General features: G+C 39.4%; 2 protein-coding genes across 4 annotated transcripts; both read left to right on the top strand.

Annotated features, from left to right (window-relative positions):
* The first annotated feature begins 381 nt into the window (after positions 1–381).
* Positions 382–9,378, top strand: ccdc15 (coiled-coil domain containing 15). 2 transcript variants are annotated; one of them, XM_046838928.1, is made up of 10 exons: positions 382–737; positions 1,414–1,560; positions 2,597–2,746; positions 2,845–2,961; positions 3,056–3,223; positions 4,304–4,411; positions 5,917–6,020; positions 7,479–7,670; positions 8,510–8,658; positions 9,072–9,378. In XM_046838928.1, exons 1-10 carry the CDS (start codon positions 558–560, stop codon positions 9,182–9,184), a joined length of 1,428 nt encoding a protein of 475 aa, XP_046694884.1. In that variant the 5' UTR covers positions 382–557; the 3' UTR covers positions 9,185–9,378. The 2 variants fall into 2 exon arrangements, with proteins under 2 accessions (XP_046694884.1, XP_046694883.1); XM_046838927.1 differs by having other exon boundaries at positions 383–737; positions 3,053–3,223.
* A 1,275-nt stretch (positions 9,379–10,653) lies between these two features.
* Positions 10,654–23,126, top strand: slc37a2 (solute carrier family 37 member 2). 2 transcript variants are annotated; one of them, XM_046838925.1, is made up of 18 exons: positions 10,654–11,264; positions 12,943–13,024; positions 13,130–13,220; positions 13,814–13,892; positions 14,144–14,279; positions 14,846–14,922; positions 15,403–15,569; positions 15,996–16,033; positions 16,120–16,257; positions 16,966–17,056; positions 17,143–17,205; positions 17,355–17,440; positions 20,389–20,437; positions 20,551–20,624; positions 21,384–21,462; positions 21,658–21,755; positions 21,848–21,912; positions 22,746–23,126. In XM_046838925.1, exons 1-18 carry the CDS (start codon positions 11,206–11,208, stop codon positions 22,759–22,761), a joined length of 1,488 nt encoding a protein of 495 aa, XP_046694881.1. In that variant the 5' UTR covers positions 10,654–11,205; the 3' UTR covers positions 22,762–23,126. The 2 variants fall into 2 exon arrangements, with proteins under 2 accessions (XP_046694881.1, XP_046694882.1); XM_046838926.1 differs by having other exon boundaries at positions 10,655–11,264; positions 21,848–21,959.

Here is a 23,126-nt window from a genome sequence, read left to right as displayed (position 1 = left end):
ATTATTATTATTATTATTATTATTATTATTATTATTATTATTAATATTGCTGTATATTATATAATATAATATAAAATCAAATGATAATATAATATAAAATCAAATGATATAATATAATATAATATAATATAATATAATATAATATAATATAATATAATATAATATAATATAATAATGTATTGCAAGAAACTAAGCCCTAATAATGCATATGAATAATACATAGGAACCAATGTGTCGCAGCTAATGTTTACACCGGGAACTAAATTCGTGGCGCAAAATAGGAGGAGCTCAAACTAACCGTCCATTTAGATGACATCTGAAAGGACAAATGAAATTTAAGATGTTTAATTTTCAACCAATAGGATTTCTAAAAGGGCGGGGAAAAGCGGTTGCGAAGGTGGCGGCGTCACTTGTCAACAAGTTTTGAATTGGAGAAGCAGCTGGTGTTTAGTGATACACAAATATAAAGAAAACTGGGTATAAAATCCATAGAAAAAGTGATGAACTTTGGTGTGAAGAAAATAATTTGTTAGGAATAATTAAAACCGGCAGCGTTAATGAGTCACCAGAGACCCGACAGGAAGATCGCCGCTAAAATGAAAGCTGGAGGAGAGAAATTAAACACCGGAGCGCGGAGGAAGCGCCGAGACATGCGGGTTTTAGCCGAGAGGAACACGGCGGTGGTGCCGGTCGGTGCCTGGGTCGAGATCGCAGAGGAGGAACAGGAGCATGCAGGGGTCAGTACCTACATAAATATGTCCTGACTCCCATACAGTGCACTACTAACACCACTGCTTCCTAATCTTAGTGCACGCTAGGTGGCGCTCTGTTTTCTTTAAAGGCACAGTACCTGCATTTTTATTGCTACAGATAATCTGGAAGCTGTGCGTCTTTTTTTAGTCAATAAAAACAACAATGGGTTTGGTCCTGGCTTTATTGAAAGTTAGGAAGGAAAAAAAGTCACTTTGTAGAAATGTTTTCCGACTCTGAAATCTTGTTTGAGTAAAAGAAAATCGTTGAAATGTCGAACCCACTCATATTGTATAAAAACAATTATTTGTAATTGTTGGAAGGCGAATCAAGTGTCAAAGTTTGTAAACCATCAGCACGTGATTGCACACTTTTTTTTACGTAAACAGAAGTGAAAAAAGAAGCATGGTGACGGAAGCACTGTACAGAACAGAAGTGGACTAAAAGGTATCAGTTCGTTCTGTTCTAGGAAAACAGAACTAGGTCGTTTCTGGGGTAGCTAGAGCTCCGCCCCCTGACACACCACAACCTATTGAATTGTTTTCAGACCCCAGGACTTGGACTACAATTTGTTTAGAATTGATCGTCAACCTGATCGTTCAAAACCCAACATTATTGTAATAAAACGTTTGAAGGTTTTGTCTTTTTTTTTTTTTTTGACAGGTTCGCGCCGCGGTCACAGAGGAGCTCCTGGAGGAAACCCGCAGGGTAAAGGAAGAGAACTTGCGCCTTTTTCAGGATGCGGTACGCAGGCGCGTATCGGAGCAGGTCCGAATCCGGAAACGGCGCCAAATTCACAAGCTGGAAACGGTAAGAAAAGACAGAAGCACGAGTCGATGACGATGTTTATTCCCATGCGAGCGTTTATTTAACATTCCTCCAGTGTCAGGGTTTCATCCTTCAGCTTTAGTTGCACTTTCTTGGTTCCAGTTTTTAGCTGCTGTAATGTAAGCGCTTTAATGGTCGATTCGCAGCATGAAACGGATAAAAGCTGCACGTTTCTTGAAAATGAAGTGAAAATTTAAATTCACTTTGCCTCTGACGATCGTCGATTATTTTACAATTGTTTTTTTTTTTTCTTGTAAATTTTTTTTTAATAACATAAATGAAATAATTGCTAAATGCCACTGGCAGGTCGTGCATTTCACCCCCAGGCCTTCAGTGGTGTCCTACCTGAACCAGTCCACCTCTTAATACCATCATAATGATGCCACGACTATAGAAACCATCAATGTTCTGGAGAAACGCAGTAAAACAGAGCGCAACATCACAGACAGGAATCTCATACCGAGAAAATGAATGCCATAAAGCAAGAAGATCAATTCAACCAGATCAATTTCTTCTTTTTGGTCAGTCATTGTGGGATGAGGGGAAAAAAACAGCTATTAAATCCACAGGAATATGTTTGCTCGTGCAGTTTGATACAGATGTGGTTTGCGAGCTGTGACTAGCGCCCTCTCTGAAAAATTGCGGTCTGATTGGTTAAAGCAACAGCTTCAATAGATTTGTTTATAGATTTGAATCCAACAAGATCCTGTTCTGTTCATTGGTGCTGGTTTTACTTAATACTTACTTAATATTCGATGTGACGGTTGGAATCCGATTGGATAGAAACTCGAACCGAAACTTGCACTTAATGAAGAAGCGCATATAAGCAAAAGGGTAGGAAATGAAGAGAACTGTGAGGAATAATTTAATACGGATTCATGGATTTTGTTGGTTGACATGATGACATTTTTAGGTCAATAATTAGCATTTAGACTTTTGAAATGGAGGAATTCAGTATTATGAGGTGTTTCTACAGTACAGTGTCTTTTAATAACTCCTAATTTTTTCAATAATCCAGTCCGAGAGGGAGTGTCAAGTATCCCACCCAACACGGGGCGACTCCACCCCTACCTTTACCTCACACGGGGAGCTCCCAGGTGCACGCTGGGTCAAGCTTAATGAGCTCCAGACGGCCGGCGGTCATGATGTGAACCAGTACAGACGTCAGGTACCATCTGGAAGAGAGTGGAAACAAATCAGACCATTATAATCAGTTTTATTTTAAATCTATCTATTCTATCTGAAGTCTATTGGGTTTTTTTGCAGCAAAGCAAAGTCATGAAGCAGGTGAGACACAGATTGGCCTCGTGCCGGACCGTCCACGAGGGCGAGGAAGTGTCAGAGCTTCCAGGAGGGATATGGAAAGTGTCTCCATCTAGAGATGTACGTCTCACTGTCTTCATCACTGACATGTCGGTGTGACATTTTTTTTCCTCTATGCAGTGTTTAGAGTAGGTGTGATGTTTCATTGTAGCAGGCTGTCAGGAGAATAATAGATGATGATGAAGAGGAGGAGGAGGAGAATGAAGAGGAGGAGAATGAAGATGAGCTGTGGGAGGACGAAGGCGTAGCGTTGGCGGAGCGGCACGACCGGTCGCTTTGTTCTTCCCAGAACAACAAGACGGTGACTTTTCAGAACGATGCGGTAGGAACCCTTGGAATTTCTACATCAGCGATAAAGAAATAAAACACAACCAGGCGTAGAGACATAATCACAGATACGAAGCAGTTTCCCATTGACAATCAACCGGAGCACTTTTTATCCGCTTATAGTTGCATTTTTAACTGATGTCATTTTAATTATTATTTTATTTTTGTAGCAAATTGGGCAAATCCCTGCGATCGCACCAGGAATAAAAAAATGCACTGTGATTTATTTACGTAAAGGTTTTATATAATTTATAAAAGCAGTCAAATTTCCATACGGAAAAAGGAGACGTGAGGAAAAAAGCTGACTGTAGCGATTTCCTGAAATTGAAAGAGGAAGCAGCGTGGTTCGGCCATGTGCGTCTGGTGGATGTTTCCCTAAGACGTTTCCTTCACACGCCGTTCTGCTGAATAGCAATTTTTCTTTTATTTGCGCATCGACGAATCAAAACACATTCACACTGATTAGGAATAACATAATGACATCATATCATTAGAACCGGTGAAGCGAATAACACCGATGATCTCTTCATCGTGGCACCTGTTAGTGGGTGGATTTATTTATTAATCATCAAGTAAACATTTTGTCCTCAAAGTTGTGTTAGAAGTAGGAAAAATAGGCGAGCGTAAGGATTTGAATGAGTTTGACAACAGCCAGATTGTGACGTCTAGACGTCTGGATCCAAGCATCTCCAAAACTGCAGCTCTTGCGGGATGTTCCTGGTCTGTAGTGGTCAGTATTTATCAAAAGTGCTCCAAGGAAGAAACAGTGGTGAACCGACGACAGGGTCACGGGCGGCCAAGGCTTATTGATGCACGTGGGGAGCGAAGGCTGGTCCGTGTGGTCCGATCCAACAGACGAGCTTCAGTAGCTCATATTTCTGAAGATGTTCATGCAGTTAATGCTCAATGGGTCACGATTGTTTTAGAAGCGAAAGGGAACCAACACAATATTAGGCAGGTGGTCATAAATGTATACCTGATCGGTGTAATAAGGGTGAAATGGCACGTTGATTATGTTGTGAGGTGTGTGCTCTGCCCTCTAAGTGACCTTTTTCCCTCAACTTTATTTGGTTAGGTGAGTGAAAGGGTCTCGAGAAGAGAGCCCCACCCCTCAAGCCTGGACTACAGATCCACTCAGGTGCTGTGGCCGAGAGAGGACACGGAAGAGGAGCAGAAGATGCAGGTTAACAGATATGCATTTATAGCATCTTATATTTTAGGTTACTGATCTGAAGGTCAGGGGTTCCAGCCCCGGTGTCACCAAGCTGCCACTTTTGGGCCCTTGATCATGGCACTTAACCATCTGTGCTCTAGGGGCGCTGTATCATGGTTGATCCTCTGCAACATTTCTGTGATGTATAAAGAAAGAATCTCACTGTGCTGTAATGTCCATGTGACAAGTTTTCTTTCTTTCTTGCTCAGGGGCCAACAGTGGCAGCATGGTGGTGCTGGGATTTGAGCTAATTTCCTCCTAAACCAAAGTCCAACAGCGTAACCACTAAACTACCACTACAACACAGTGTACACCCCTTTATACTCTTCAGGCTTTGTCCCTGTCAGTTCAAACAGCTGGGTAGACGTGATAAAGAACTAAAAGTATTGGCGCCCTCAGATAAACGTAACGGCAGCAAAGGCTGTTCTTTATATTGAAAAACAGAGCTCCAGAGCTTGGACCCTATATGGGATCTAGTTTATTTATCAGTGACCCGAAAATATATAATATTCCACGTTTTTTATGCTACAAAATAAACTGTGGTTACTTGAACGTGTTCTATATCAGTAATGCAGCGTGTAAATTTCCAACTTATTTCTGCACCTGTGATATAATCCCATTAGTTCCAAAACATTTGGGCCTCTTTTTACTTTCTCCTGATTTTGAAAATGTCCATCAGCTCTGATTTTTGCTTTTTGAACTTCCCGATCCACATTTAGACCCCATTTGTTGTTATTATAACCTCAACACTTTTGGGAAGATGTTCCATTAGATTTTTGGAATGTGCTTGTGGAGATTCATTCAGTCACAAGGGTGTTAGTAAAGTCAGATACTGATGTAGGTGATGTGAGGAGGCCTGGGGTGCATTCAGGAAATCTTCCATTAAATACCATTTACACCAGATCTTCATGGAGATGGCTTTGTGCACAGGGGCATTGTCATGTTGGAGCATGTTCGGGTCCCCTAGTTCAAGGGGAAATTTCATGCTACGGCATCAAAGACGTCCTATACGATTGCCTGCCTCCATGTTTGTAGTAGCATTTTGTGGAAGAACCATATATGGCTGGAACATTTGGGTGTTCCAATACTTTTGCCCATTTACTACTCCCGAGGTAGTCACCTGGAATGGTTTTCCAACAATCTTGAGAAATTCCCAGAGATGTTGAGTGCTTGTTGGCTGCTTTTCTTTCACTCTTCAGTCACAAACCATCTAAATCCAGTTCAGATGGTTTGGGACGAGTTGGACTGGAGAGTAAAAGAAAACCTTTTCACCCATATGTGGATCTCCACCATCTGGTTTGCACTTAGTGGGACCATCAATTGTTTTGAAAAGGTCAGGTGTTCCAATACTTTTGCCAACACGGTGTAGTTCCTTAAACCAGATAGAGCTTGTGAATGTTTCCAAAGTTTGTCTTGTAGGTAGCAGTGAACGTGAGTAATGACAGCCTGCTAACAAAACTGCTTTATTCGCGCAGAGACGCTCTCATTTCATGATGCATCGCCGACATTTCATGGACATCGAGAGGGAGCAGGTGAAGGAGCACCAGAGAGTCAAGAAACATCTGAGGAGAATCGCCAGGTGTGTGTGTTCACCTCTCACACACACATAACAGCTTTGTTTCGGAATATAAACCGTTGGCAGTTGGGAGTTTATTCCGCAGGTTCATACGTCTTGTGGCTTGTCACAGTAAGAGTGAACGTTCGTCATACGGTTAATCATTTATCCCTCTTCTCTTTTTATTATCCTCCCTTAGTTTCCTCAAAATATTTTATAGGGCAGCGTGAGAGGAAGATCTGATTCATACGCTTCCTATAAGCTGTGTTCGGAACAAACTCTTTGCATGGCAGCGAAAACACACCTTCTCCTTCATTGGATTTTCTTACATTTTATTATTTTCGGCATTGTACTTTAATACTGGAGACATCCAAACTACGAATAAACACGTGTTAAACGACACTGAATATGTTTTATATTTTCGATTGTTTGAAGTAGCCCCCTTTTGAAATTCTCTCAGTCAGCCTCATGAGCCTGTTGAAGAATTCCTAGAAGTGTTGAGTGCTTGTTGGCTGCTTTTCCTTCACTCTCCAGTTTAACTGGATTTAAATCGGGTGATTCTAGAGGCCAGGTCATTTTATGCAGCACCCCATTACTCTCCTCTTCTCAAACAAATAGCTCTTACATTACTTAGAGGTGTGTTTGCGGTCTTTGTCTTCTTAGAAAACCAATTATGGTCCCACTAAGTGTAAACCAGATGGGATGGCATGTCGCTGTGGTGGCCATGCTGGTTAAATGTACCCTCAATTTAGACTAAATCACCACCAGTTTGACCAGCAGAGCACCCCCTGCACTACGATACCTCCTCCTCCATGCTTTACAGTGTGAACTATACATTCAGGAACCGTTATTCACCCACAGTACATCTAACAAAGACACAGTGGTTACAACCAAAATTCTCACATTTGGACTGATCAGACCAAAGGACAGTTTTCTAATGTCTACACCTGGTCTTTCTTGGCCCAAACAAGTCTCTTTTGTTTGTTGTTCCTACCAAGTAATGGGTTCGTTTTTGCGCAATCGACCACAAAGTCCTGACTCATGCAGTCTTCTTAAAACAACAAATGTTGTAATATGTTTGCCAATTAAACTCTGAGAAGCATTTATGTAAATTGAAGGTTTCTGAAGCTGACAAATCTAATGAAATTATCCTCTGCAGCAGAGGTAGCTCCTGGTCTTCCTTTCCTGACTGATTTTTTCAGACTGACATATTTTGAAAAAGTGTCTTTTCACTTTACTTAACTGAGTGTTTCTTGCCATTATATGGATTTGTACAGTAGTTGTAGAAGCACCAATAGGGTTATTGACTCTCCCTTTGCATTTATATTTATACGTACACACACTAATACTTATACATATATGTATTGATGCACAATGTAATAATAATAATAACATTACCACCCCTGGCTCATGTCAGCGACTAACTAGCCTCTCAGAATTATATATTTGGTTGTTAACATGCCCCTCTTGCCTGTTCTTCAGAATTAAGGCCGAGAAGGAGCAGCAGAGGGAGGAGGAAGAGAGGAGGATGGAGCTCTCTCGCCAGCAGGAGGAGAGCAGGAGGGAGATGGTCGAGAGGGAGCACCTCATTCTGGAGCGGCTCAGGCTGGAGGAAGAGGAGCACGAGGAGGAGAAGAGAAGAGCAAGAGCGAAGAAATCCAGAGAGACAACAAGGTTGAGAAACTGCATGTTCGTCGTGTTCCGTGTCTGAGACGAATTAACTTTTTGGAAAAAACGGGGACATCGCACACTTGCACTATGTAGAAATATGTAATCGCATATATAAATGAAGGAAGGCATATAGGAGACCGGATATTTATCCATTCGTCTGTAGTAACTGCCCGGTTAGTTTAGGAGCTTTACAAGCATCAGAGTGATGTAGCTGAGGTTGAGGAACTGTCAGGGCTAGAATTCACATATGCATCTGAATATGTCACTTCTATGGCTGCCATTTTCTGGGGACATAGTAGTAATGTCTAATGTTCATGGCCATGCCCACATCAGGTTAAAATGGGGAAAACAGATATTTGGAACCTTTGTGTTTTACTCTATCTTCAGCTTGTTCTTGGCATTTGTACCCCTATTTTTAGCTTGTTTTTTGGTATTTTACCCCCATCTTGGGTTGTCTTTTGCATTTTTTCTCGATTTTGGCTTGTTTTGGCCAGTTTTACCCGTATCTTTGGTTGTTTTTGTAGACTTTTACCAATATCTTTGGTTTGTTTTTGCCACTTTGCCCCTATTTTTAGCTTGCTTTTAGTGTTTTACCCCTATCTTTGCTTGCTTTTGTAATTTTACCCCTATTTTTGGCTTGTTTTTGGTGTTTTATCCCTATCTTTGGCTTGTTCTTGGCATTTGTACCCCTATTTTTAGCTTGTCTTTGGTATTTTACCCCTATTTTTAGCTTGCTCTTGATGTTCTACCCCTGTCTTTAGCTTGTTTTTGGTGTTTTACCTCTGTCTTTGGCTTATTATTGGTGTTTTTTACCTCTGTCTTTGGCTCGTTCTTGGCTGTAGGTACGTCGAAGCTTTGCGAGCGCAGATAAAAGAAAAGTTGGAGCAGGATAAAATCGAGCTTCCTCCACTCTGCTGCTGCGGCGAGAGTTTTTGGGATTCGCACCCCGACACCTGCGCCAACAACTGCACCTTCTACAACAATCCTAAAGGTGAGCACTCGTCATTCATCATGCCTTAAAAAACAGTAGTGTTAAAACCTGCACTGGTGTTGCATCATTATAAAAAAAATCTGATTTCATTCCGATTTAAGATTTCAAATTGGATTTGAATGGATACCATAGCGATAATCGAGCTGAGTTCACTGTTGTGCTTGCAAAAGAAAAAAAAAAGAAAAAACACGTTTTTTCAAGGTCACCATTGTGCTTTTTTTTTCTTTTTCACCCTCAACAGCTGGGACCTCTGTTACATGTCAACTATTCATAACATTACACCACAAGTATTTCCCAAGCTCCTGTGAGGATCAAGTGGTTAAAATATCTCTGTATATACATACAGGTGCTTGAACTCAAAACCTTGACCCTGATAAAGGTTTGTGAAATAACTGCTGTGACGTTCTTTGCAGGCTATGCCCAGGCTCTGCATTCGGTCCTGTTGAGCTGTGAGCTGAACGAAGGCGACGCCAGACACGGGGGCTTCATACGGAAAATCGTGCATACACTCACACACCAGAGCTAGTGTTGTTGTTTTTTTATTTATAATCTCTGATGAATGACGGACAGTTCACCGTTCACTGATACCTCAACAACCTCAAGGATCCTGAAGAAGAAATAGTTTGTTCAAATCGTTTTTTTTCTTCTATTTATATCGATCTCGTCGAGAACGTTCTTATACTAAGGTTTGTGTGGAATCAAATAAAAAGTGTGATTTGAGATTTTGCTTCACCTCAACTTCTGTACTACTCGTATCGATTTCTGTTTGTTTATTGATAGCCGTCCACACGATCATACATAGTCCTTATCACCGCACTCATTATAGTCATTCCCTGCCCACTTATCAGAATGCCCAAGTAACCTTTGGTCCCCTGTGTGCGCAGCCTCCAAGTGCATGCTTTTCAACACAAGTGCACGCTTGACCCCTTCACTGTCTCCGTGATAGCCACCTGCCTGGGTCAATACAACGTCCGACTAAAGTCTGCATGGAAATTCTCTTTTAGATCCAGTGTCCAGACTAACAATTAGGAAGTTGGCCTTTCCCCTAGACTTTATTTTCCAGTCATGAACACGGATTAATCACATACACACACATACGCACACTAAAGGTATGATCATGAATTGCCACGGCTTTGTTCCTCATTTGGAATCGTAGAAATTATTCAGGGATTTCTACTTCTAACCCTAACCCGTCCCGTAATGGACGTTTAGCTGTCACAAAAATGTTTCAAGCAGAAGCCAAGAAGATGAAAATCGAAATACGTTCATAAAGATTTGAAAGAATAAACGGGGCTTTCACAAGAAACTACAGAAATTGTCACGAGTGAACCCGGGATTAATCGCACATTTGTATCGGTTCTCAGTGTGCCTTCAATTAATACTTTTCAAGTTTTTACTCTGATCAACATGGCCATGGACAAATTCATTTAACCTGGCCATCACAAATTACAATAATAGAAAAAAGATGATAGATAGATAGATAGATAGATAGATAGACGGACGGACGGACGGACGGACGGACGGACGGACGGATGGATGTGTATACATTATTAGAAAAAAGATGGATGGATGGATGGATGTGTATACAATATTAGAAGGATAGATAGATAGATAGATAGATAGATAGATAGATAGATAGATAGATAGATAGATGGATAGATGGATAGATGGATGGATGGATGTGTATACATTATTAGAAAAAAGATGGATGGATGGATGTGTATACATTATTAGAAAAAAGATAGATAGATAGATAGATAGATAGATAGATAGATAGATAGATAGATAGATAGATAGATAGATAGATAGATAGATAGATAGATGTGCATACAATTTTAGAAAAAATACAGAGATATATAGACAGACAGACACACTCACGCACACACACACACACACTCACGCGCACACACACAGGAGCTCTAAAAAGGGTTAATCGCCGGACTGGTGACGTCACTGCTCGCACGTGCGCGCTCGTCACCGCGGCAGTAGTCGGAGAGACGGCGGCCATGGAAACAGGAGGGAGCGGTGGGGGCGGGTGGATCGGGTGACTTGGGGTATTTTTTTTAGTTTTTTTTCCACGCATTTATATCGATTTTATTTGAGCCGCTGGTGTGAACACGGGGCAGATTTCACACTCATGTGATGTTAAATCCGGAGCGAGCGAGCAGGTATTAAAAGGGCGCAGATTTTAGTAGCGAGTTCAGACAGTGATCATGGAGATCCTCCGACATTCAGAGACATTCGTGTGTCGGGAAGAAACACAGCGGAGAAACACAACCCGGTGTCTTTAGATGGCTTTTATCCACAGGGTTTTAGCTGCAGGGTAGATCATAGCCGGCGTCCCCCCCCCCAGTCTGACCCCCTTTGACTTTCTGATCAGGAGTTTGTTTTTATATAAAGCGTCTTATATTTTTTTAGATCTTTTATATCAATGTTGTTTTTTATGCACGCCTACTTCTTTTTTTTACTAAAATGCCTAGAAAGCACTAGTTAGTCTTTTTTATTGTTAGTATTATTTTTTGAAACCAAACCAAAATATTTGCAATCATGAGATCTTCTCTGGCTCCTGGTATCAGACTGATCACTGCTTTCTCCAGAGACAGCTGGTAAGTCTTCTGTCCTCTTTTGTCCCTTCCTTTTCCCTTTTCTCCAACCTTTTACAGTGTGTCCCAAACTATACACACTGTAACACAAATCTAACAATCATCAGACATCTTGTAACATTCCTCTGTGTTTTATTTCTTTCTTTCTTTTTTTTAGAAATCAGTGAAAAACTGAGATTTTTTTCTCCAGGTTGAATACGAAGAAACAAATCCTTCGTAAATGTGGATGTTCGTTTTAGCAAATAACGTGTGCCAGGATGAGAAGTGAGAAGTGTCGATCAGGAAAACAAGCTTTCCAAGAACGTACTGTGATGTCATAGTGTGGAGTAGGCGGAGCTTGAAACCTATTCTTTCTATTTTGCGCCGTTTCGGATTGTATTGTTTACGACGAAAACCAAAACGATCGGTTAGGCCAGAAGTATCTTGCGTTAAGGAACCGTAAACCCTGGATCATTCACAGTATAGTCATAACCTTCAGAGGACGTTAAGGTGAGCCAGGTGATGGTAAGAACAGACTCTTATACAGTTCACACAGTGTAAGTGTTGTGTGAGAAGCTGTGGGTCTGGCAACCCTGTCAGGAAATGTAAACAGGTGAACGCCGAAACTAAAGCGTGTTCGCGGTTAGATGGTTTCCTGTACCAAAGGCGGGCAGAACTGCATATTGATGCAGAAGAAAAAGTGCACGGCATTAACGAAGACTATACTGAGGCACGCATTTCCTCAGGCAAACTGGTCACATCTAAACAAACCAGTGTTGTAAATGCATGCGATGAAAATGGTTTAAATACGCATTTAAAACTCTGATCCCAACTCATCAGTTCATTTTGAAAGGTCTGAGGGAACATCCTCAAACACATGATATTTTTATCAGTTCATGTTTATGGACCGTACAGTGGTTATACAATAAAGCGTAATATCTTCTGAATGGATTTTCCATTTGCCTTGCTGTTAAATGAGACACACATGGATTACATGGGACACACGTTAGAATCAAATATATATATCCAAAAAAAGTCCTAGTTATTTAAAGGAACTGTTTAAGAAACATTTTTGCTGACAATAAACAGAACAGTAAAAAGATCTCAATCAGGTCACCTTGGTTTTAGGTTCTGATACTAAGTGTACCTTCAATAAGAAACCAATATGAGGAAAACGAAAAGGCAAACCAGGCTTATTTTTAATCATGATCGCTCAAATGTAAGTTAGCAAGACGATGTCTGAAGATGGCAACTGAATGGTAATGAGAGTTTGGGAATAAGATGCTGATAGATGCACTTTGTAGCATATATTATCATGCTAGCTAAGCTAACAACAACGATATTGGGTTTATTGAAGTTGTTAATTGTTTCCTGTCACGATGTAGCCAGTGGTGTACGAAGAAGCTCGGATAGAAATGTCGAACACGAAAGTCAAAAGTGTGAGATCTGAAGGGAAAAACGCAAGTACAGCAGAAAAAATCAGAGTACAGTGAAATCCACTTTGTGCTAGCATACTGCTGTACGTCTGAGGTTGCTGATGTTATCATTTTATTCCCAACAGCTGCTACACACTTCCTTTTCTCACACACCTCACAAGTTTCACTCAATATGAAACAGTCAACTTTGCCCTTTGAGACGACGTTTCTTTAACACGCTTCTCGTTAACCAATGCGTTATGCTTTTTATTGATCTTTCCTCACAGGTACAGAGGTTTCATCCTCCTCCTCACGTTCCTGTTCTACACGGCGTACCATCTCTCACGCAAACCCATCAGTATCGTCAAGGTACGGAGCGAGAGCCGTAGTATCCGATGTATAAGATGATGTGCCTTGTGTTTATCATTTGCGGGAAAATAACACTTCTATTAACTATTTATTTTTTTATTTTAGAGTCAATTTCATAGAAACTGCTCCTTGGTCATTCGTCCGGCTGACCTCAATGTGACGGATAATTCCACCTGGTGTGACTGGGCTCCTTTTGGTGCGTATTGCCATGTATACAGTCTCATAAAGAGATTTTCAATGACTTTTTTTGTAATACAATTAGTAGAAATAATAAGATTTGAATAAATGAATAAGCATTTCTGCTCTCAGACACTGTTGAGATGCAGATAATAGAATATATAATAATTATCATTATCAACAAAGTGTCATTTAAATAAAGGAAAAACTATTGACAATAATTCTAAATAATATGTAAAAACACACGACTAAAAGCACATGACTGAGGGTGAATGTGAGGGTGAGGGTGAGGGTGAGGGTGGTAATGCTCTATATATAGAGAATGTATTGTAAGTGTAAGTACTAAAGGCTTCCTACATAATAGTGAATGGTGCAGATACTTAAGCATTACCAGTCTGGACCTCACCCTCGGTCATGTGCTTGAAAGTCATGTGCCTTGAGTTGGAAAATTGCCACTAGTGTAAATATTTTGCTTCGAATATTTTTATAATTTTTCTTTTGAATGTCTATTGCTTAATATATTTATTTATTTATTTTTTAACCCTAGATAGATAGATTTTTTAGAGTAGATAGAGTTTTACAAAATAATATAATGCTTTAATGTCTCTCTAGACCAAGACAACTACCAGAACCTGTTTGGATGGCTGGACAACTGCTTTCTGGTGGCCTACGCCATCGGCATGTTCTTCAGGTAAAACACCCAGCCGGTCCGATGTGCTCGTCTGTTGGGACGTTCTAAAACGCTTAACGTGGAAAACTGTGGCTTAATGCGATAAAACAGCGTTTTTAAACGACCAAACTCAGTAAGCGCATTAATAATAAAGCATACTATGTACAGACAAGGAATTTGTCTGAAAAAACCATACTAAGCTCATCAGAATGTCTCTGTTCTGTTTAAACTCGTGTTTAGTGATCTAGTAAACCTTGCGTTCACATTTACAGTGGGATTTTTGGCGAGCGGCTGCCCCTGCGTTACTACCTCTCCGTCGGGATGCTCCTCAGCGGCCTTTTCACCGCGCTCTTCGGCCTGGGCTTCTACTGGAACATTCACTCCTTGTGGTATTACTGTTTAGTGCAGGTGAATTCAACGTCTGTGTGTCCTCCTTTCTCACAATCCGAATGAAAGCAACACTGCGAAGTCAATTGTAGCATTCGTATCCCGTGCGCAAAAACTCTTCATCATGCGGGTTACTATTAATGAAATAATGGGGGCGGGACTTATTTATTGGTCAGAAAAAATGGAAACCAAAGCCTCAAATACAGGGTTCATTGCATAGGAATAATACAATTATAGTTTTTCAAATGGTAGGTATCTTTCCAGTTTAGACAATACATATTTCACCTTTAATATCAAAGCCCAACCTGGAATTTAGAAAGAAATAATAAAGCAAGGAAGTGATATTTGTCATACATTGTATTTCTGTTTTTTGGACTGTTGAAATCTGAACAGACTCACGTTTTGAAATGAAGGAGAATGCAGTACAGCACGTTCTTCATTTAAGGCTGTGTGAAAGTATGTTTAGTTTCTCTTTCTATATTAAATATTATCTCATGCTTTTTCTCTTCTCTCTCTTTCTCTTTCTCTTCCTCTCTCTCTCTCTCTCTCTCTCTCTCTCTCTCTCTCTCTCTCTCTCTCTCTCTCAGGTTTTAAATGGGCTGGTTCAGACGACAGGCTGGCCGGCGGTCGTCGCGTGTGTTGGCAACTGGTTCGGAAAGGGGAAGTAAGTGTCGGTCAGGTTGTTTGCCGCTGACTCAGCACCTGCACGTGCTTTATTAGCTAACTATGGCTCTTTGACAACTAATCAAGTACCTCAGATAACACTCGAACAGTTAAAGTTCTTTCAGGGTCAGATTGACGTTCTCGGAATTCTTTGCAAAAGCACTTCCACGGATCCCATGTGCTCGGAAAACCTGCGATATCCGATATCTGATCGCATCCATATACACATCGATTCACTTTTAGCGTTCCTTCTGTAAACTTCGGCACTTGTGTGCTTTTGTTTCCGCACGTTCCAGTCCAATCAGGATTTACCTTTTTTTTTTTTTTTTTTTTTTTTTTTTTTAATGCATGTCTGAAAATTTTTAAATCTCAAGCTGTTAATGTAACTAACCCCGTCCAAAAATGGCTCGGATTTACAAGGAAATTTTCTCAGGTTATGAGATGTAGTAAATGTCTTTTTTTTATTTGGCTGCTGCTTTAGGCGAGGGTTCATCATGGGCATCTGGAACTCGCACACCTCTGTGGGGAACATCCTGGGCTCGCTCATCGCCGGCGCATTCGTCTCAACCGCCTGGGGCTTGTCCTTCATCGTGCCCGGCATCATCATCGCTACTACAGGAGTCATCTGCTTCTTCTTTTTGGTTGAGCGTAAGTGTCAAATCAGGAGTTCGATCCAAGTTTGTGTGTAGGTGTGTGTGTGTGTGTGTGTGTGTGTGTGTGTGTGTGTGTGTGTGTGTGTGCGTGTTTTTTATTAAATTAGAAATTTTATTAACGTGCGATTATTGCATTACCGTTTTACGATTTTTTCATCAAAATATATACATAAATATATATAAAAGAGGTGAAATTAAATCCCTCTTTTCTTTACTCGGATATTAAAAAATACATTTTTAATCACTAAACATTTACTGAAGTCTCAAATCAGGCACCAAAATCCACCATGATTGTGCACATCCGGCAATTAAAACCGTCCGTGTGGAAACATAGCAAAAGTTCCGTTTGGTGTCCTGATTATTTATGTCATTGACAATCATGCGATTAGAATTCAAATAACATTTGGTTCTTTTTGCGCAGATCCTGAAGATGTGAACTGCACCCTACCACAGCACCATGTAAGACCCACATGCACACACTATAGACTACAATCTTTTGAATGTTTTAACATTCAGTGCATTCCTAACTGTGTATATGTGTGTAGGAGAGTTTGGAGCAAGAACCTTTGCTGAGGAACTCCCTGAACAGCGAGGAGATCTTCAACAATCACGCGACCGCAGTGATTGAAGCCGGGGAGGAGAAAGCAGAGGCTATCAGTTTCTTTGGAGCTCTCAGGATACCTGTGAGTGCACTCTTTCGCCATTAAGTCTGTCAGTAGGGTGTACGGCGGCGTTAGCTTGCGCAAAACTCGAAACCGTTAGAGGAGTTGCTCGTGATTCTCTCTTTTTTTTTTTTTAAACGATTCTTTACCTTGTGTTTGAAACTGTAATTATAATATAACAACAAATATTAATGAAAATATGAACCTGACATGCAAACGTTGAATGTTCAGTATTGAAAGCCGTCATCTTGTGAGACAATAGGAAACAAGTAGGTCAGACTTTTATCTCTGGTCATGGAAGAGATGCTACATATTACAGAGACCCTTCATTTGAAATATTTGACTGGGAAAAAAATCTATGCTTCGTCCATCAGTGCACAGTAGGATTTTCTTGTTATTAGGGTTGCCTCTGCTGCAGATGATTTGACTTTATACAAAAAAGAAAGACGCTACGCAGCTTCGGTTCAGTGTAGGAATATTTCTGGGCTGCAAATATGCAACCCCATCGAGAGACATTGCATTGTCTAAGTATTTTTTTTCCTGAAGTATGTTTCAATGGAGTAGGTATTATTTTTACATATCGCACCTTTAAGCCTTTCAGTGTGGCAGGCTGAATTCTGCCTCATTTGCAAGTCACAGTGATTAAATAATTGTGTAATCTTGCTATAGAAGGTTCTTCGGCGAGTTACAGTTTGAACCGTAAAGAAACTTGTTTGTCTCGTGCTCCAGGGCGTGGTGGAGTTCTCCCTCTGTTTGCTTTTCGCTAAGCTGGTTAGCTACACATTCCTCTACTGGTTACCGCTATACATCGCGAATGTCGGTAAGAGATTCTACTTTTGTTTGATATGTTTTATATCTCATTTGTATGTTGCATCCCCTTTTCAATACGAATCCTTTCCCCCCCAGCCCATTTCGATCCTAAAGGAGCCGGGGACATGTCGACACTCTTTGACGTCGGGGGAATTCTGGGTAAGCAGAGTTGTAGTAGTAGTAGTGTTTAGTCGTAGTTTTGCCCGAAGGCTTTGGGAACATTTCAGAATGAGGCGCGTAGAGACACGTCTTCATTCTTACGAATTCGGAAAGGGTTTAATGCACATGCTCGTGTCCTATTATTACAGGTGGCATCCTAGCTGGGCTTGTTTCAGACTACACCGGCGGGAGGGCGTCCACCTGTTGGGTCATGCTAATCGTTGCTGCTCCTATGGTGAGCGTGTGTGTGTGTGTGTGTGTATGTGTGTGTGTGTGTGTGAGATTGCAGGAGTGAAAATGACTTAAATTACACAACATGCTCATCATTGATTCTGGTATTGATTGCATTTAAGTTCTAACTATAGCTGTTCTATAACTCAAAGCCAGGCGTTCTGTATCAGTATGAAGCAAGACTAAAAAAGATTTATGCTGGAAGGATAGGTGTTGGGAAATAGCTTTGAAAGAAATGCATAAAATAGGAGCTAAAAAGAAGCTATACTTAACACATAGCTATCATGTAGCTTTACTAAACACAAAACCAGCACAGAGCTGTACAAAGTATCAAGTTAATAATAAACTGTAATTAAAAACTAGCATGGACCTGTACCACATACAAACCAATACAGAGCTGTGCTAAATACAAAGCTAATATAGAACTATGATACATATAAAGCTAATATAGAACTATGCTAAATACAAAGCTAATATAGAACTATGATACATATAAAGCTAATATAGAACTATGCTAAATACAAAGCTAATATAGAACTATGCTACATACAAAGCTAATATAGAACTATGTTACATACAAAGCTAATATAGAACTATGCTAAATACAAAGCTAATATAGAACTATGCTACATACAAAGCTAATATAGAACTATACTAAATACGAAGCTAATATAGAACTATGTTACATACAAAGCTAATATAGAACTATGCTAAATACAAAGCTAATATAGAACTATACTAAATACGAAGCTAATATAGAACTATGCTACATACAAAGCTAATATAGAACTATGCTAAATACAAAGCTAATATAGAACTATGCTAAATACAAAGCTAATATAGAACTATGCTACATACAAAGCTAATATAGAACTATGTTACATACAAAGCTAATATATAACTGTTACATACAAAGCTAATATAGAACTATGCTAAATACAAAGCTAATATAGAACTATGCTAAATACGAAGCTAATATAGAACTATGCTACATACAAAGCTAATATAGAACTATGCTAAATACAAAGCTAATATAGAACTATGCTAAATACAAAGCTAATATAGAACTATGCTACATACAAAGCTAATATAGAACTATGTTACATACAAAGCTAATATAGAACTATGCTACATACAAAGCTAATATAGAACTATGTTACATACAAAGCTAATATAGAACTATGCTAAATACAAAGCTAATATAGAACTATACTAAATACGAAGCTAATATAGAACTATGCTAAATACAAAGCTAATATAGAACTGTTACATACAAAGCTAATATAGAACTATGCTAAATACAAAGCTAATATAGAACTATACTAAATAAGCTAATATAGAACTATGCTAAATACAAAGCTAATATAGAACTATGCTAAATACAAAGCTAATATAGAACTATGCTAAATACAAAGCTAATATAGAACTATGCTACATACAAAGCTAATATAGAACTATGCTACATACAAAGCTAATATAGAACTATGCTAAATACGAAGCTAATATAGAACTATGCTAAATACGAAGCTAATATAGAACTATGCTAAATACAAAGCTAATATAGAACTATGCTACATACAAAGCTAATATAGAACTATGTTACATACAAAGCTAATATAGAACTATGCTAAATACAAAGCTAATATAGAACTATACTAAATACGAAGCTAATATAGAACTATGCTACATACAAAGCTAATATAGAACTATGCTAAATACAAAGCTAATATAGAACTATGCTAAATACAAAGCTAATATAGAACTATGCTACATACAAAGCTAATATAGAACGATGTTACATACAAAGCTAATATAGAACTATGCTAAATACAAAGCTAATATAGAACTATGCTAAATACAAAGCTAATATAGAACTATGCTAAATACAAAGCTATTATAGAACTATACTAAATACAAAGCTAATATAGAACTATGCTAAATACAAAGCTAATATAGAACTATGCTACATACAAAGTTTATATAGAACTATGCTAAATACAAAGCTAATATAGAACTATACTAAATATGAAGCTAATATAGAACTATGCTAAATACAAAGCTAATATAGAACTATACTAAATACAAGCTAATATAGAACTATGCTAAATACAAAGCTAATATAGAACTATGCTAAATACAAAGCTAATATAGAACTATGCTAAATACAAAGCTAATATAGAACTATACTAAATACGAAGCTAATATAGAACTATGCTACATACAAAGCTAATATAGAACTATACTAAATACGAAGCTAATATAGAACTATACTAAATACGAAGCTAATATAGAACTATGCTAAATACAAAGCTATTATAGAACTATGCTACATACAAAGCTAATATAGAACTATGCTAATCGATCTGTACAAAATCAGAGCTAATATGTAAGTGTAAAGTAAAAGCTAGCAGAGGTTCATAACACAAAGCTGTTTGTACTAAAGAGGCTACGATCTCATTTCTCTGTGGGGACTATACATTTAAAAGGAAGCAGTTTTAACTGTATATTTAAATCTTATTAAAAAAAGTATTTTCCCAAAGCATTATCGTGATTATTTAGAGGTTATAATGTTTATGGAATCAAAAAATAAACACAAATGCTGTAAACAGCTGTATTTTCAGTACAGAATGAAGGTTGGAGTCCCTTCAGAGAAAAAAAGGAGACATGCACCAATTCACACGAGAGAGAGAGCAACTAGTCATACGCGTGCTGTTCTGTACACACACACACACACACACACACACACACACACACACACACGTCCCACACTTTGCAGTTTGCTCACAGATTTTAGCACTCAGGCCAAATCTCACAGCCACACCGCAGTAGTGTGTGTGTGTGTGTGTGTGTGTGTGTGTGTGAGACAGAGAGTTTACCCGCAAAACTTCTGACAACATCTCAACAGATTTCTCGTCAGTAATTCCTCTTCTTCTCCTTCTTTTCTCTCTCTAGCTCTATGTGTACAACCTCGTCGGGCAGAACGGCGTTTCCACCACCATCGGTGAGCAGACGCACCCCTACGGCTTTGTCTGTTTCCTGTACACAACGTCTTTCTTTCTTTCGTGATTTATTTATTCGCTTTGTTTTTTTTTCCTCCACTCTTTCTTTCTCAAGGTATGCTGCTGTTTTGTGGCGCGCTTGTGAATGGACCCTACGCCCTCATCACCACGGCTGTGTCAGCTGACCTGGTACTTATTACTTGTATTTGTCACCATAGTAACAACCATTAATAAATAAGTAATAATCAGTAACCTGACCTTTGAGGGGGGTGTTTTGGTATAATTTCCACCACCTTGCTGTTTAATTTTTTTATTCTGATTGGTCAGTGATCTGGTAAAATTATCTGTGAGGATTATTTATTTTATTATTGCTTGTAAGAGTCGCAAACCAACTTGGCTCCAACCACCAAATCGGTCAATGAGAAATAACAAGCCATTCCCAGCATTCCAGTTTGAAGTTCTCCTCAGTGCAGGACAAACCCTTTCCCCGGCTGGGACGCGCTTGTAGCTTCAGGGTGGGCCGAGCTTTTCCTTTCGAATAGCAATATAAAATGAAATATCAGTTTCTTCTCCTCTGTCAGTCATTGGGGGGTGGGGGGAAAACAGCTGTTAAATCTACTCGAATATATTCGAGCTTGTGCAGTTTGTTACAGTCTCTGTGTTCAATCACAGGAGATGAAAATGCCGAGGTTATTGTAGGCCTGCTAGATGGCCCTGGTGTCGCCAACTCGAAATCTGCAACGTTATTCGAACTTTTATTTATAGCAGTAAAAAAATAAAAAAGAGAGAGACCAGGATTAACGTTTCCCAACATAAACGTGACTAAAATGTTTATATAAAATATTTATATAAATACATGTTTGTTGCATTGTTATTTGTCAGTGTTGCCCAGCAGTATTACAGACTTAAGCTTCAAGCTTGTGATTCTTTTCGTCCTCCTCTGCACAGGGAACCCACGAGTGTCTGAGAGGAAACTCCAGGGCTCTGTCCACCGTTACAGCTATTATTGACGGCACAGGATCAATAGGTACGGACAAAGTTTCTTCTTTCAAGACAGCATTTTTTTTCTGTGTGTGTTTGTTGTTGCATCATGCTGTTTATCGTTACATTTTGTTTCCAGCAACACAAAGCTGACTAGTTGTATTCTTCCACAGTTTACTGTAAACCGATTCGTTATGCACGGCCGCGTCTCTGATGCCTTTCGTGATATTCTGTCCACTAGGTGCCGCCATTGGGCCTCTTCTGGCCGGCTTGATCTCTCCTACGGGCTGGAATAACGTTTTTTACATGCTCATCACTGCTGATATACTCGCCTGTCTGGTGAGCATTAATGTCTACTTACAAACCTATAATATCTTATTTTTATCGCTTTGCTTCATTTCTTTTTATTTCTGTCCTTTTTGCTGCTGTAGCTCCTCTCCAGACTGGTGTTTAAGGAGGTCCGAGGATGGTGTGGCTACTCTACAAGAACGAGAGGGTGAGAATTATGGACGAATGTTCATGCAGTTCACATTGAAAGTGCAGGTTAGATTCCTTACATTATATCACCCAGAATGAGTATTTATTGTCGGAACGTTGTATAATGTATGTCTTATATTGAAGGATTTGACAAAACTGGCCACTTTATTGAAAAGAAAATATGTTAGGAAATATTTTCTCATTATATAAAATAGCAAAAATTAAGCACAGTTGTTACGCTAATTGCGCCATCAGGTTCGGCGTTTTCGGTTTAACAGTCGCCATTAAAGAGTCTGCGTTTTTCTGACACTGCGGAGAAAAAAAATGCTCGCAACGCCCATTGCTCTTAGTGAAGATGCCAAACCAGCAATCAGAAACTACCGATTGTAGACTAGGATCATAGGAATTATTTCGGATTTTCAAAATTAGTTTCAAATTGCGAGTAAAATCACACAATTCACTCTTTAAATCCTGACCGCTCGGAAGAAATTCTCATTTGTCGTGTAACTGTACTTCAACAGACATCCACTAGAGGGTGCTAACAAGCCTACAACACGGTATAGGCGATCACCGTTGCATAGATAACGAATAGAACGAATGAAAAGCTTGCCGGATGTTGAATTTTACACACACAAATCTGTGTCCTGGTTTAGATTTCGGTATTTTTTTTTGTTGTTGTTGTCTTTATTTTATTCAGCACATTTGCTTGTCGGCGCCTCTTTATCTGATCAGTAGTTGATGGTTTTTCTGGCTGGTTCTTATTAAATCAGTAGAATCTAATGAATATTTGGAATACATTGAGTTTTGTTGGTTATTTCCGGACCCTGATTTGATCTGCCCGTTTCATTTCAGGTTCAAAGAGATCTGAGGCGCACGGCCGACAAGTAAACATCACACCTGCAGTGGGGGGGACGCCGGCGACAACAAAACCCAGACCAGACCAGATTTCTCGATCCATTCATCCATCCGTTACACAAAGCTGTTTTTTTTTTTAATATGGGACCCTTTTTATCTTTTATCGAAAAGAAACAAAAAGCCCAGCGTTGTAATGAAATGAAATGATGGCGGTGGACACACGTTTTTTTATGAGGGGGGAAAAAGAACAGAAAAGGAAAAAAGAAAAGAAAGAAAGCAGGAGAGAGAATCAGAGCTCCTCGATTTGATCTCAACCGTGTCGGATTTTCGATTGGATATCAATCATTAAAATATGCTAGCAATGCATATTTGCTTTTA

This window comes from Silurus meridionalis, chromosome 25, assembly GCF_014805685.1.
Source record: "Silurus meridionalis isolate SWU-2019-XX chromosome 25, ASM1480568v1, whole genome shotgun sequence".
Taxonomy (NCBI): domain Eukaryota; kingdom Metazoa; phylum Chordata; class Actinopteri; order Siluriformes; family Siluridae; genus Silurus; species Silurus meridionalis.
This window is presented reverse-complemented; position numbering and strand designations above follow the sequence as displayed.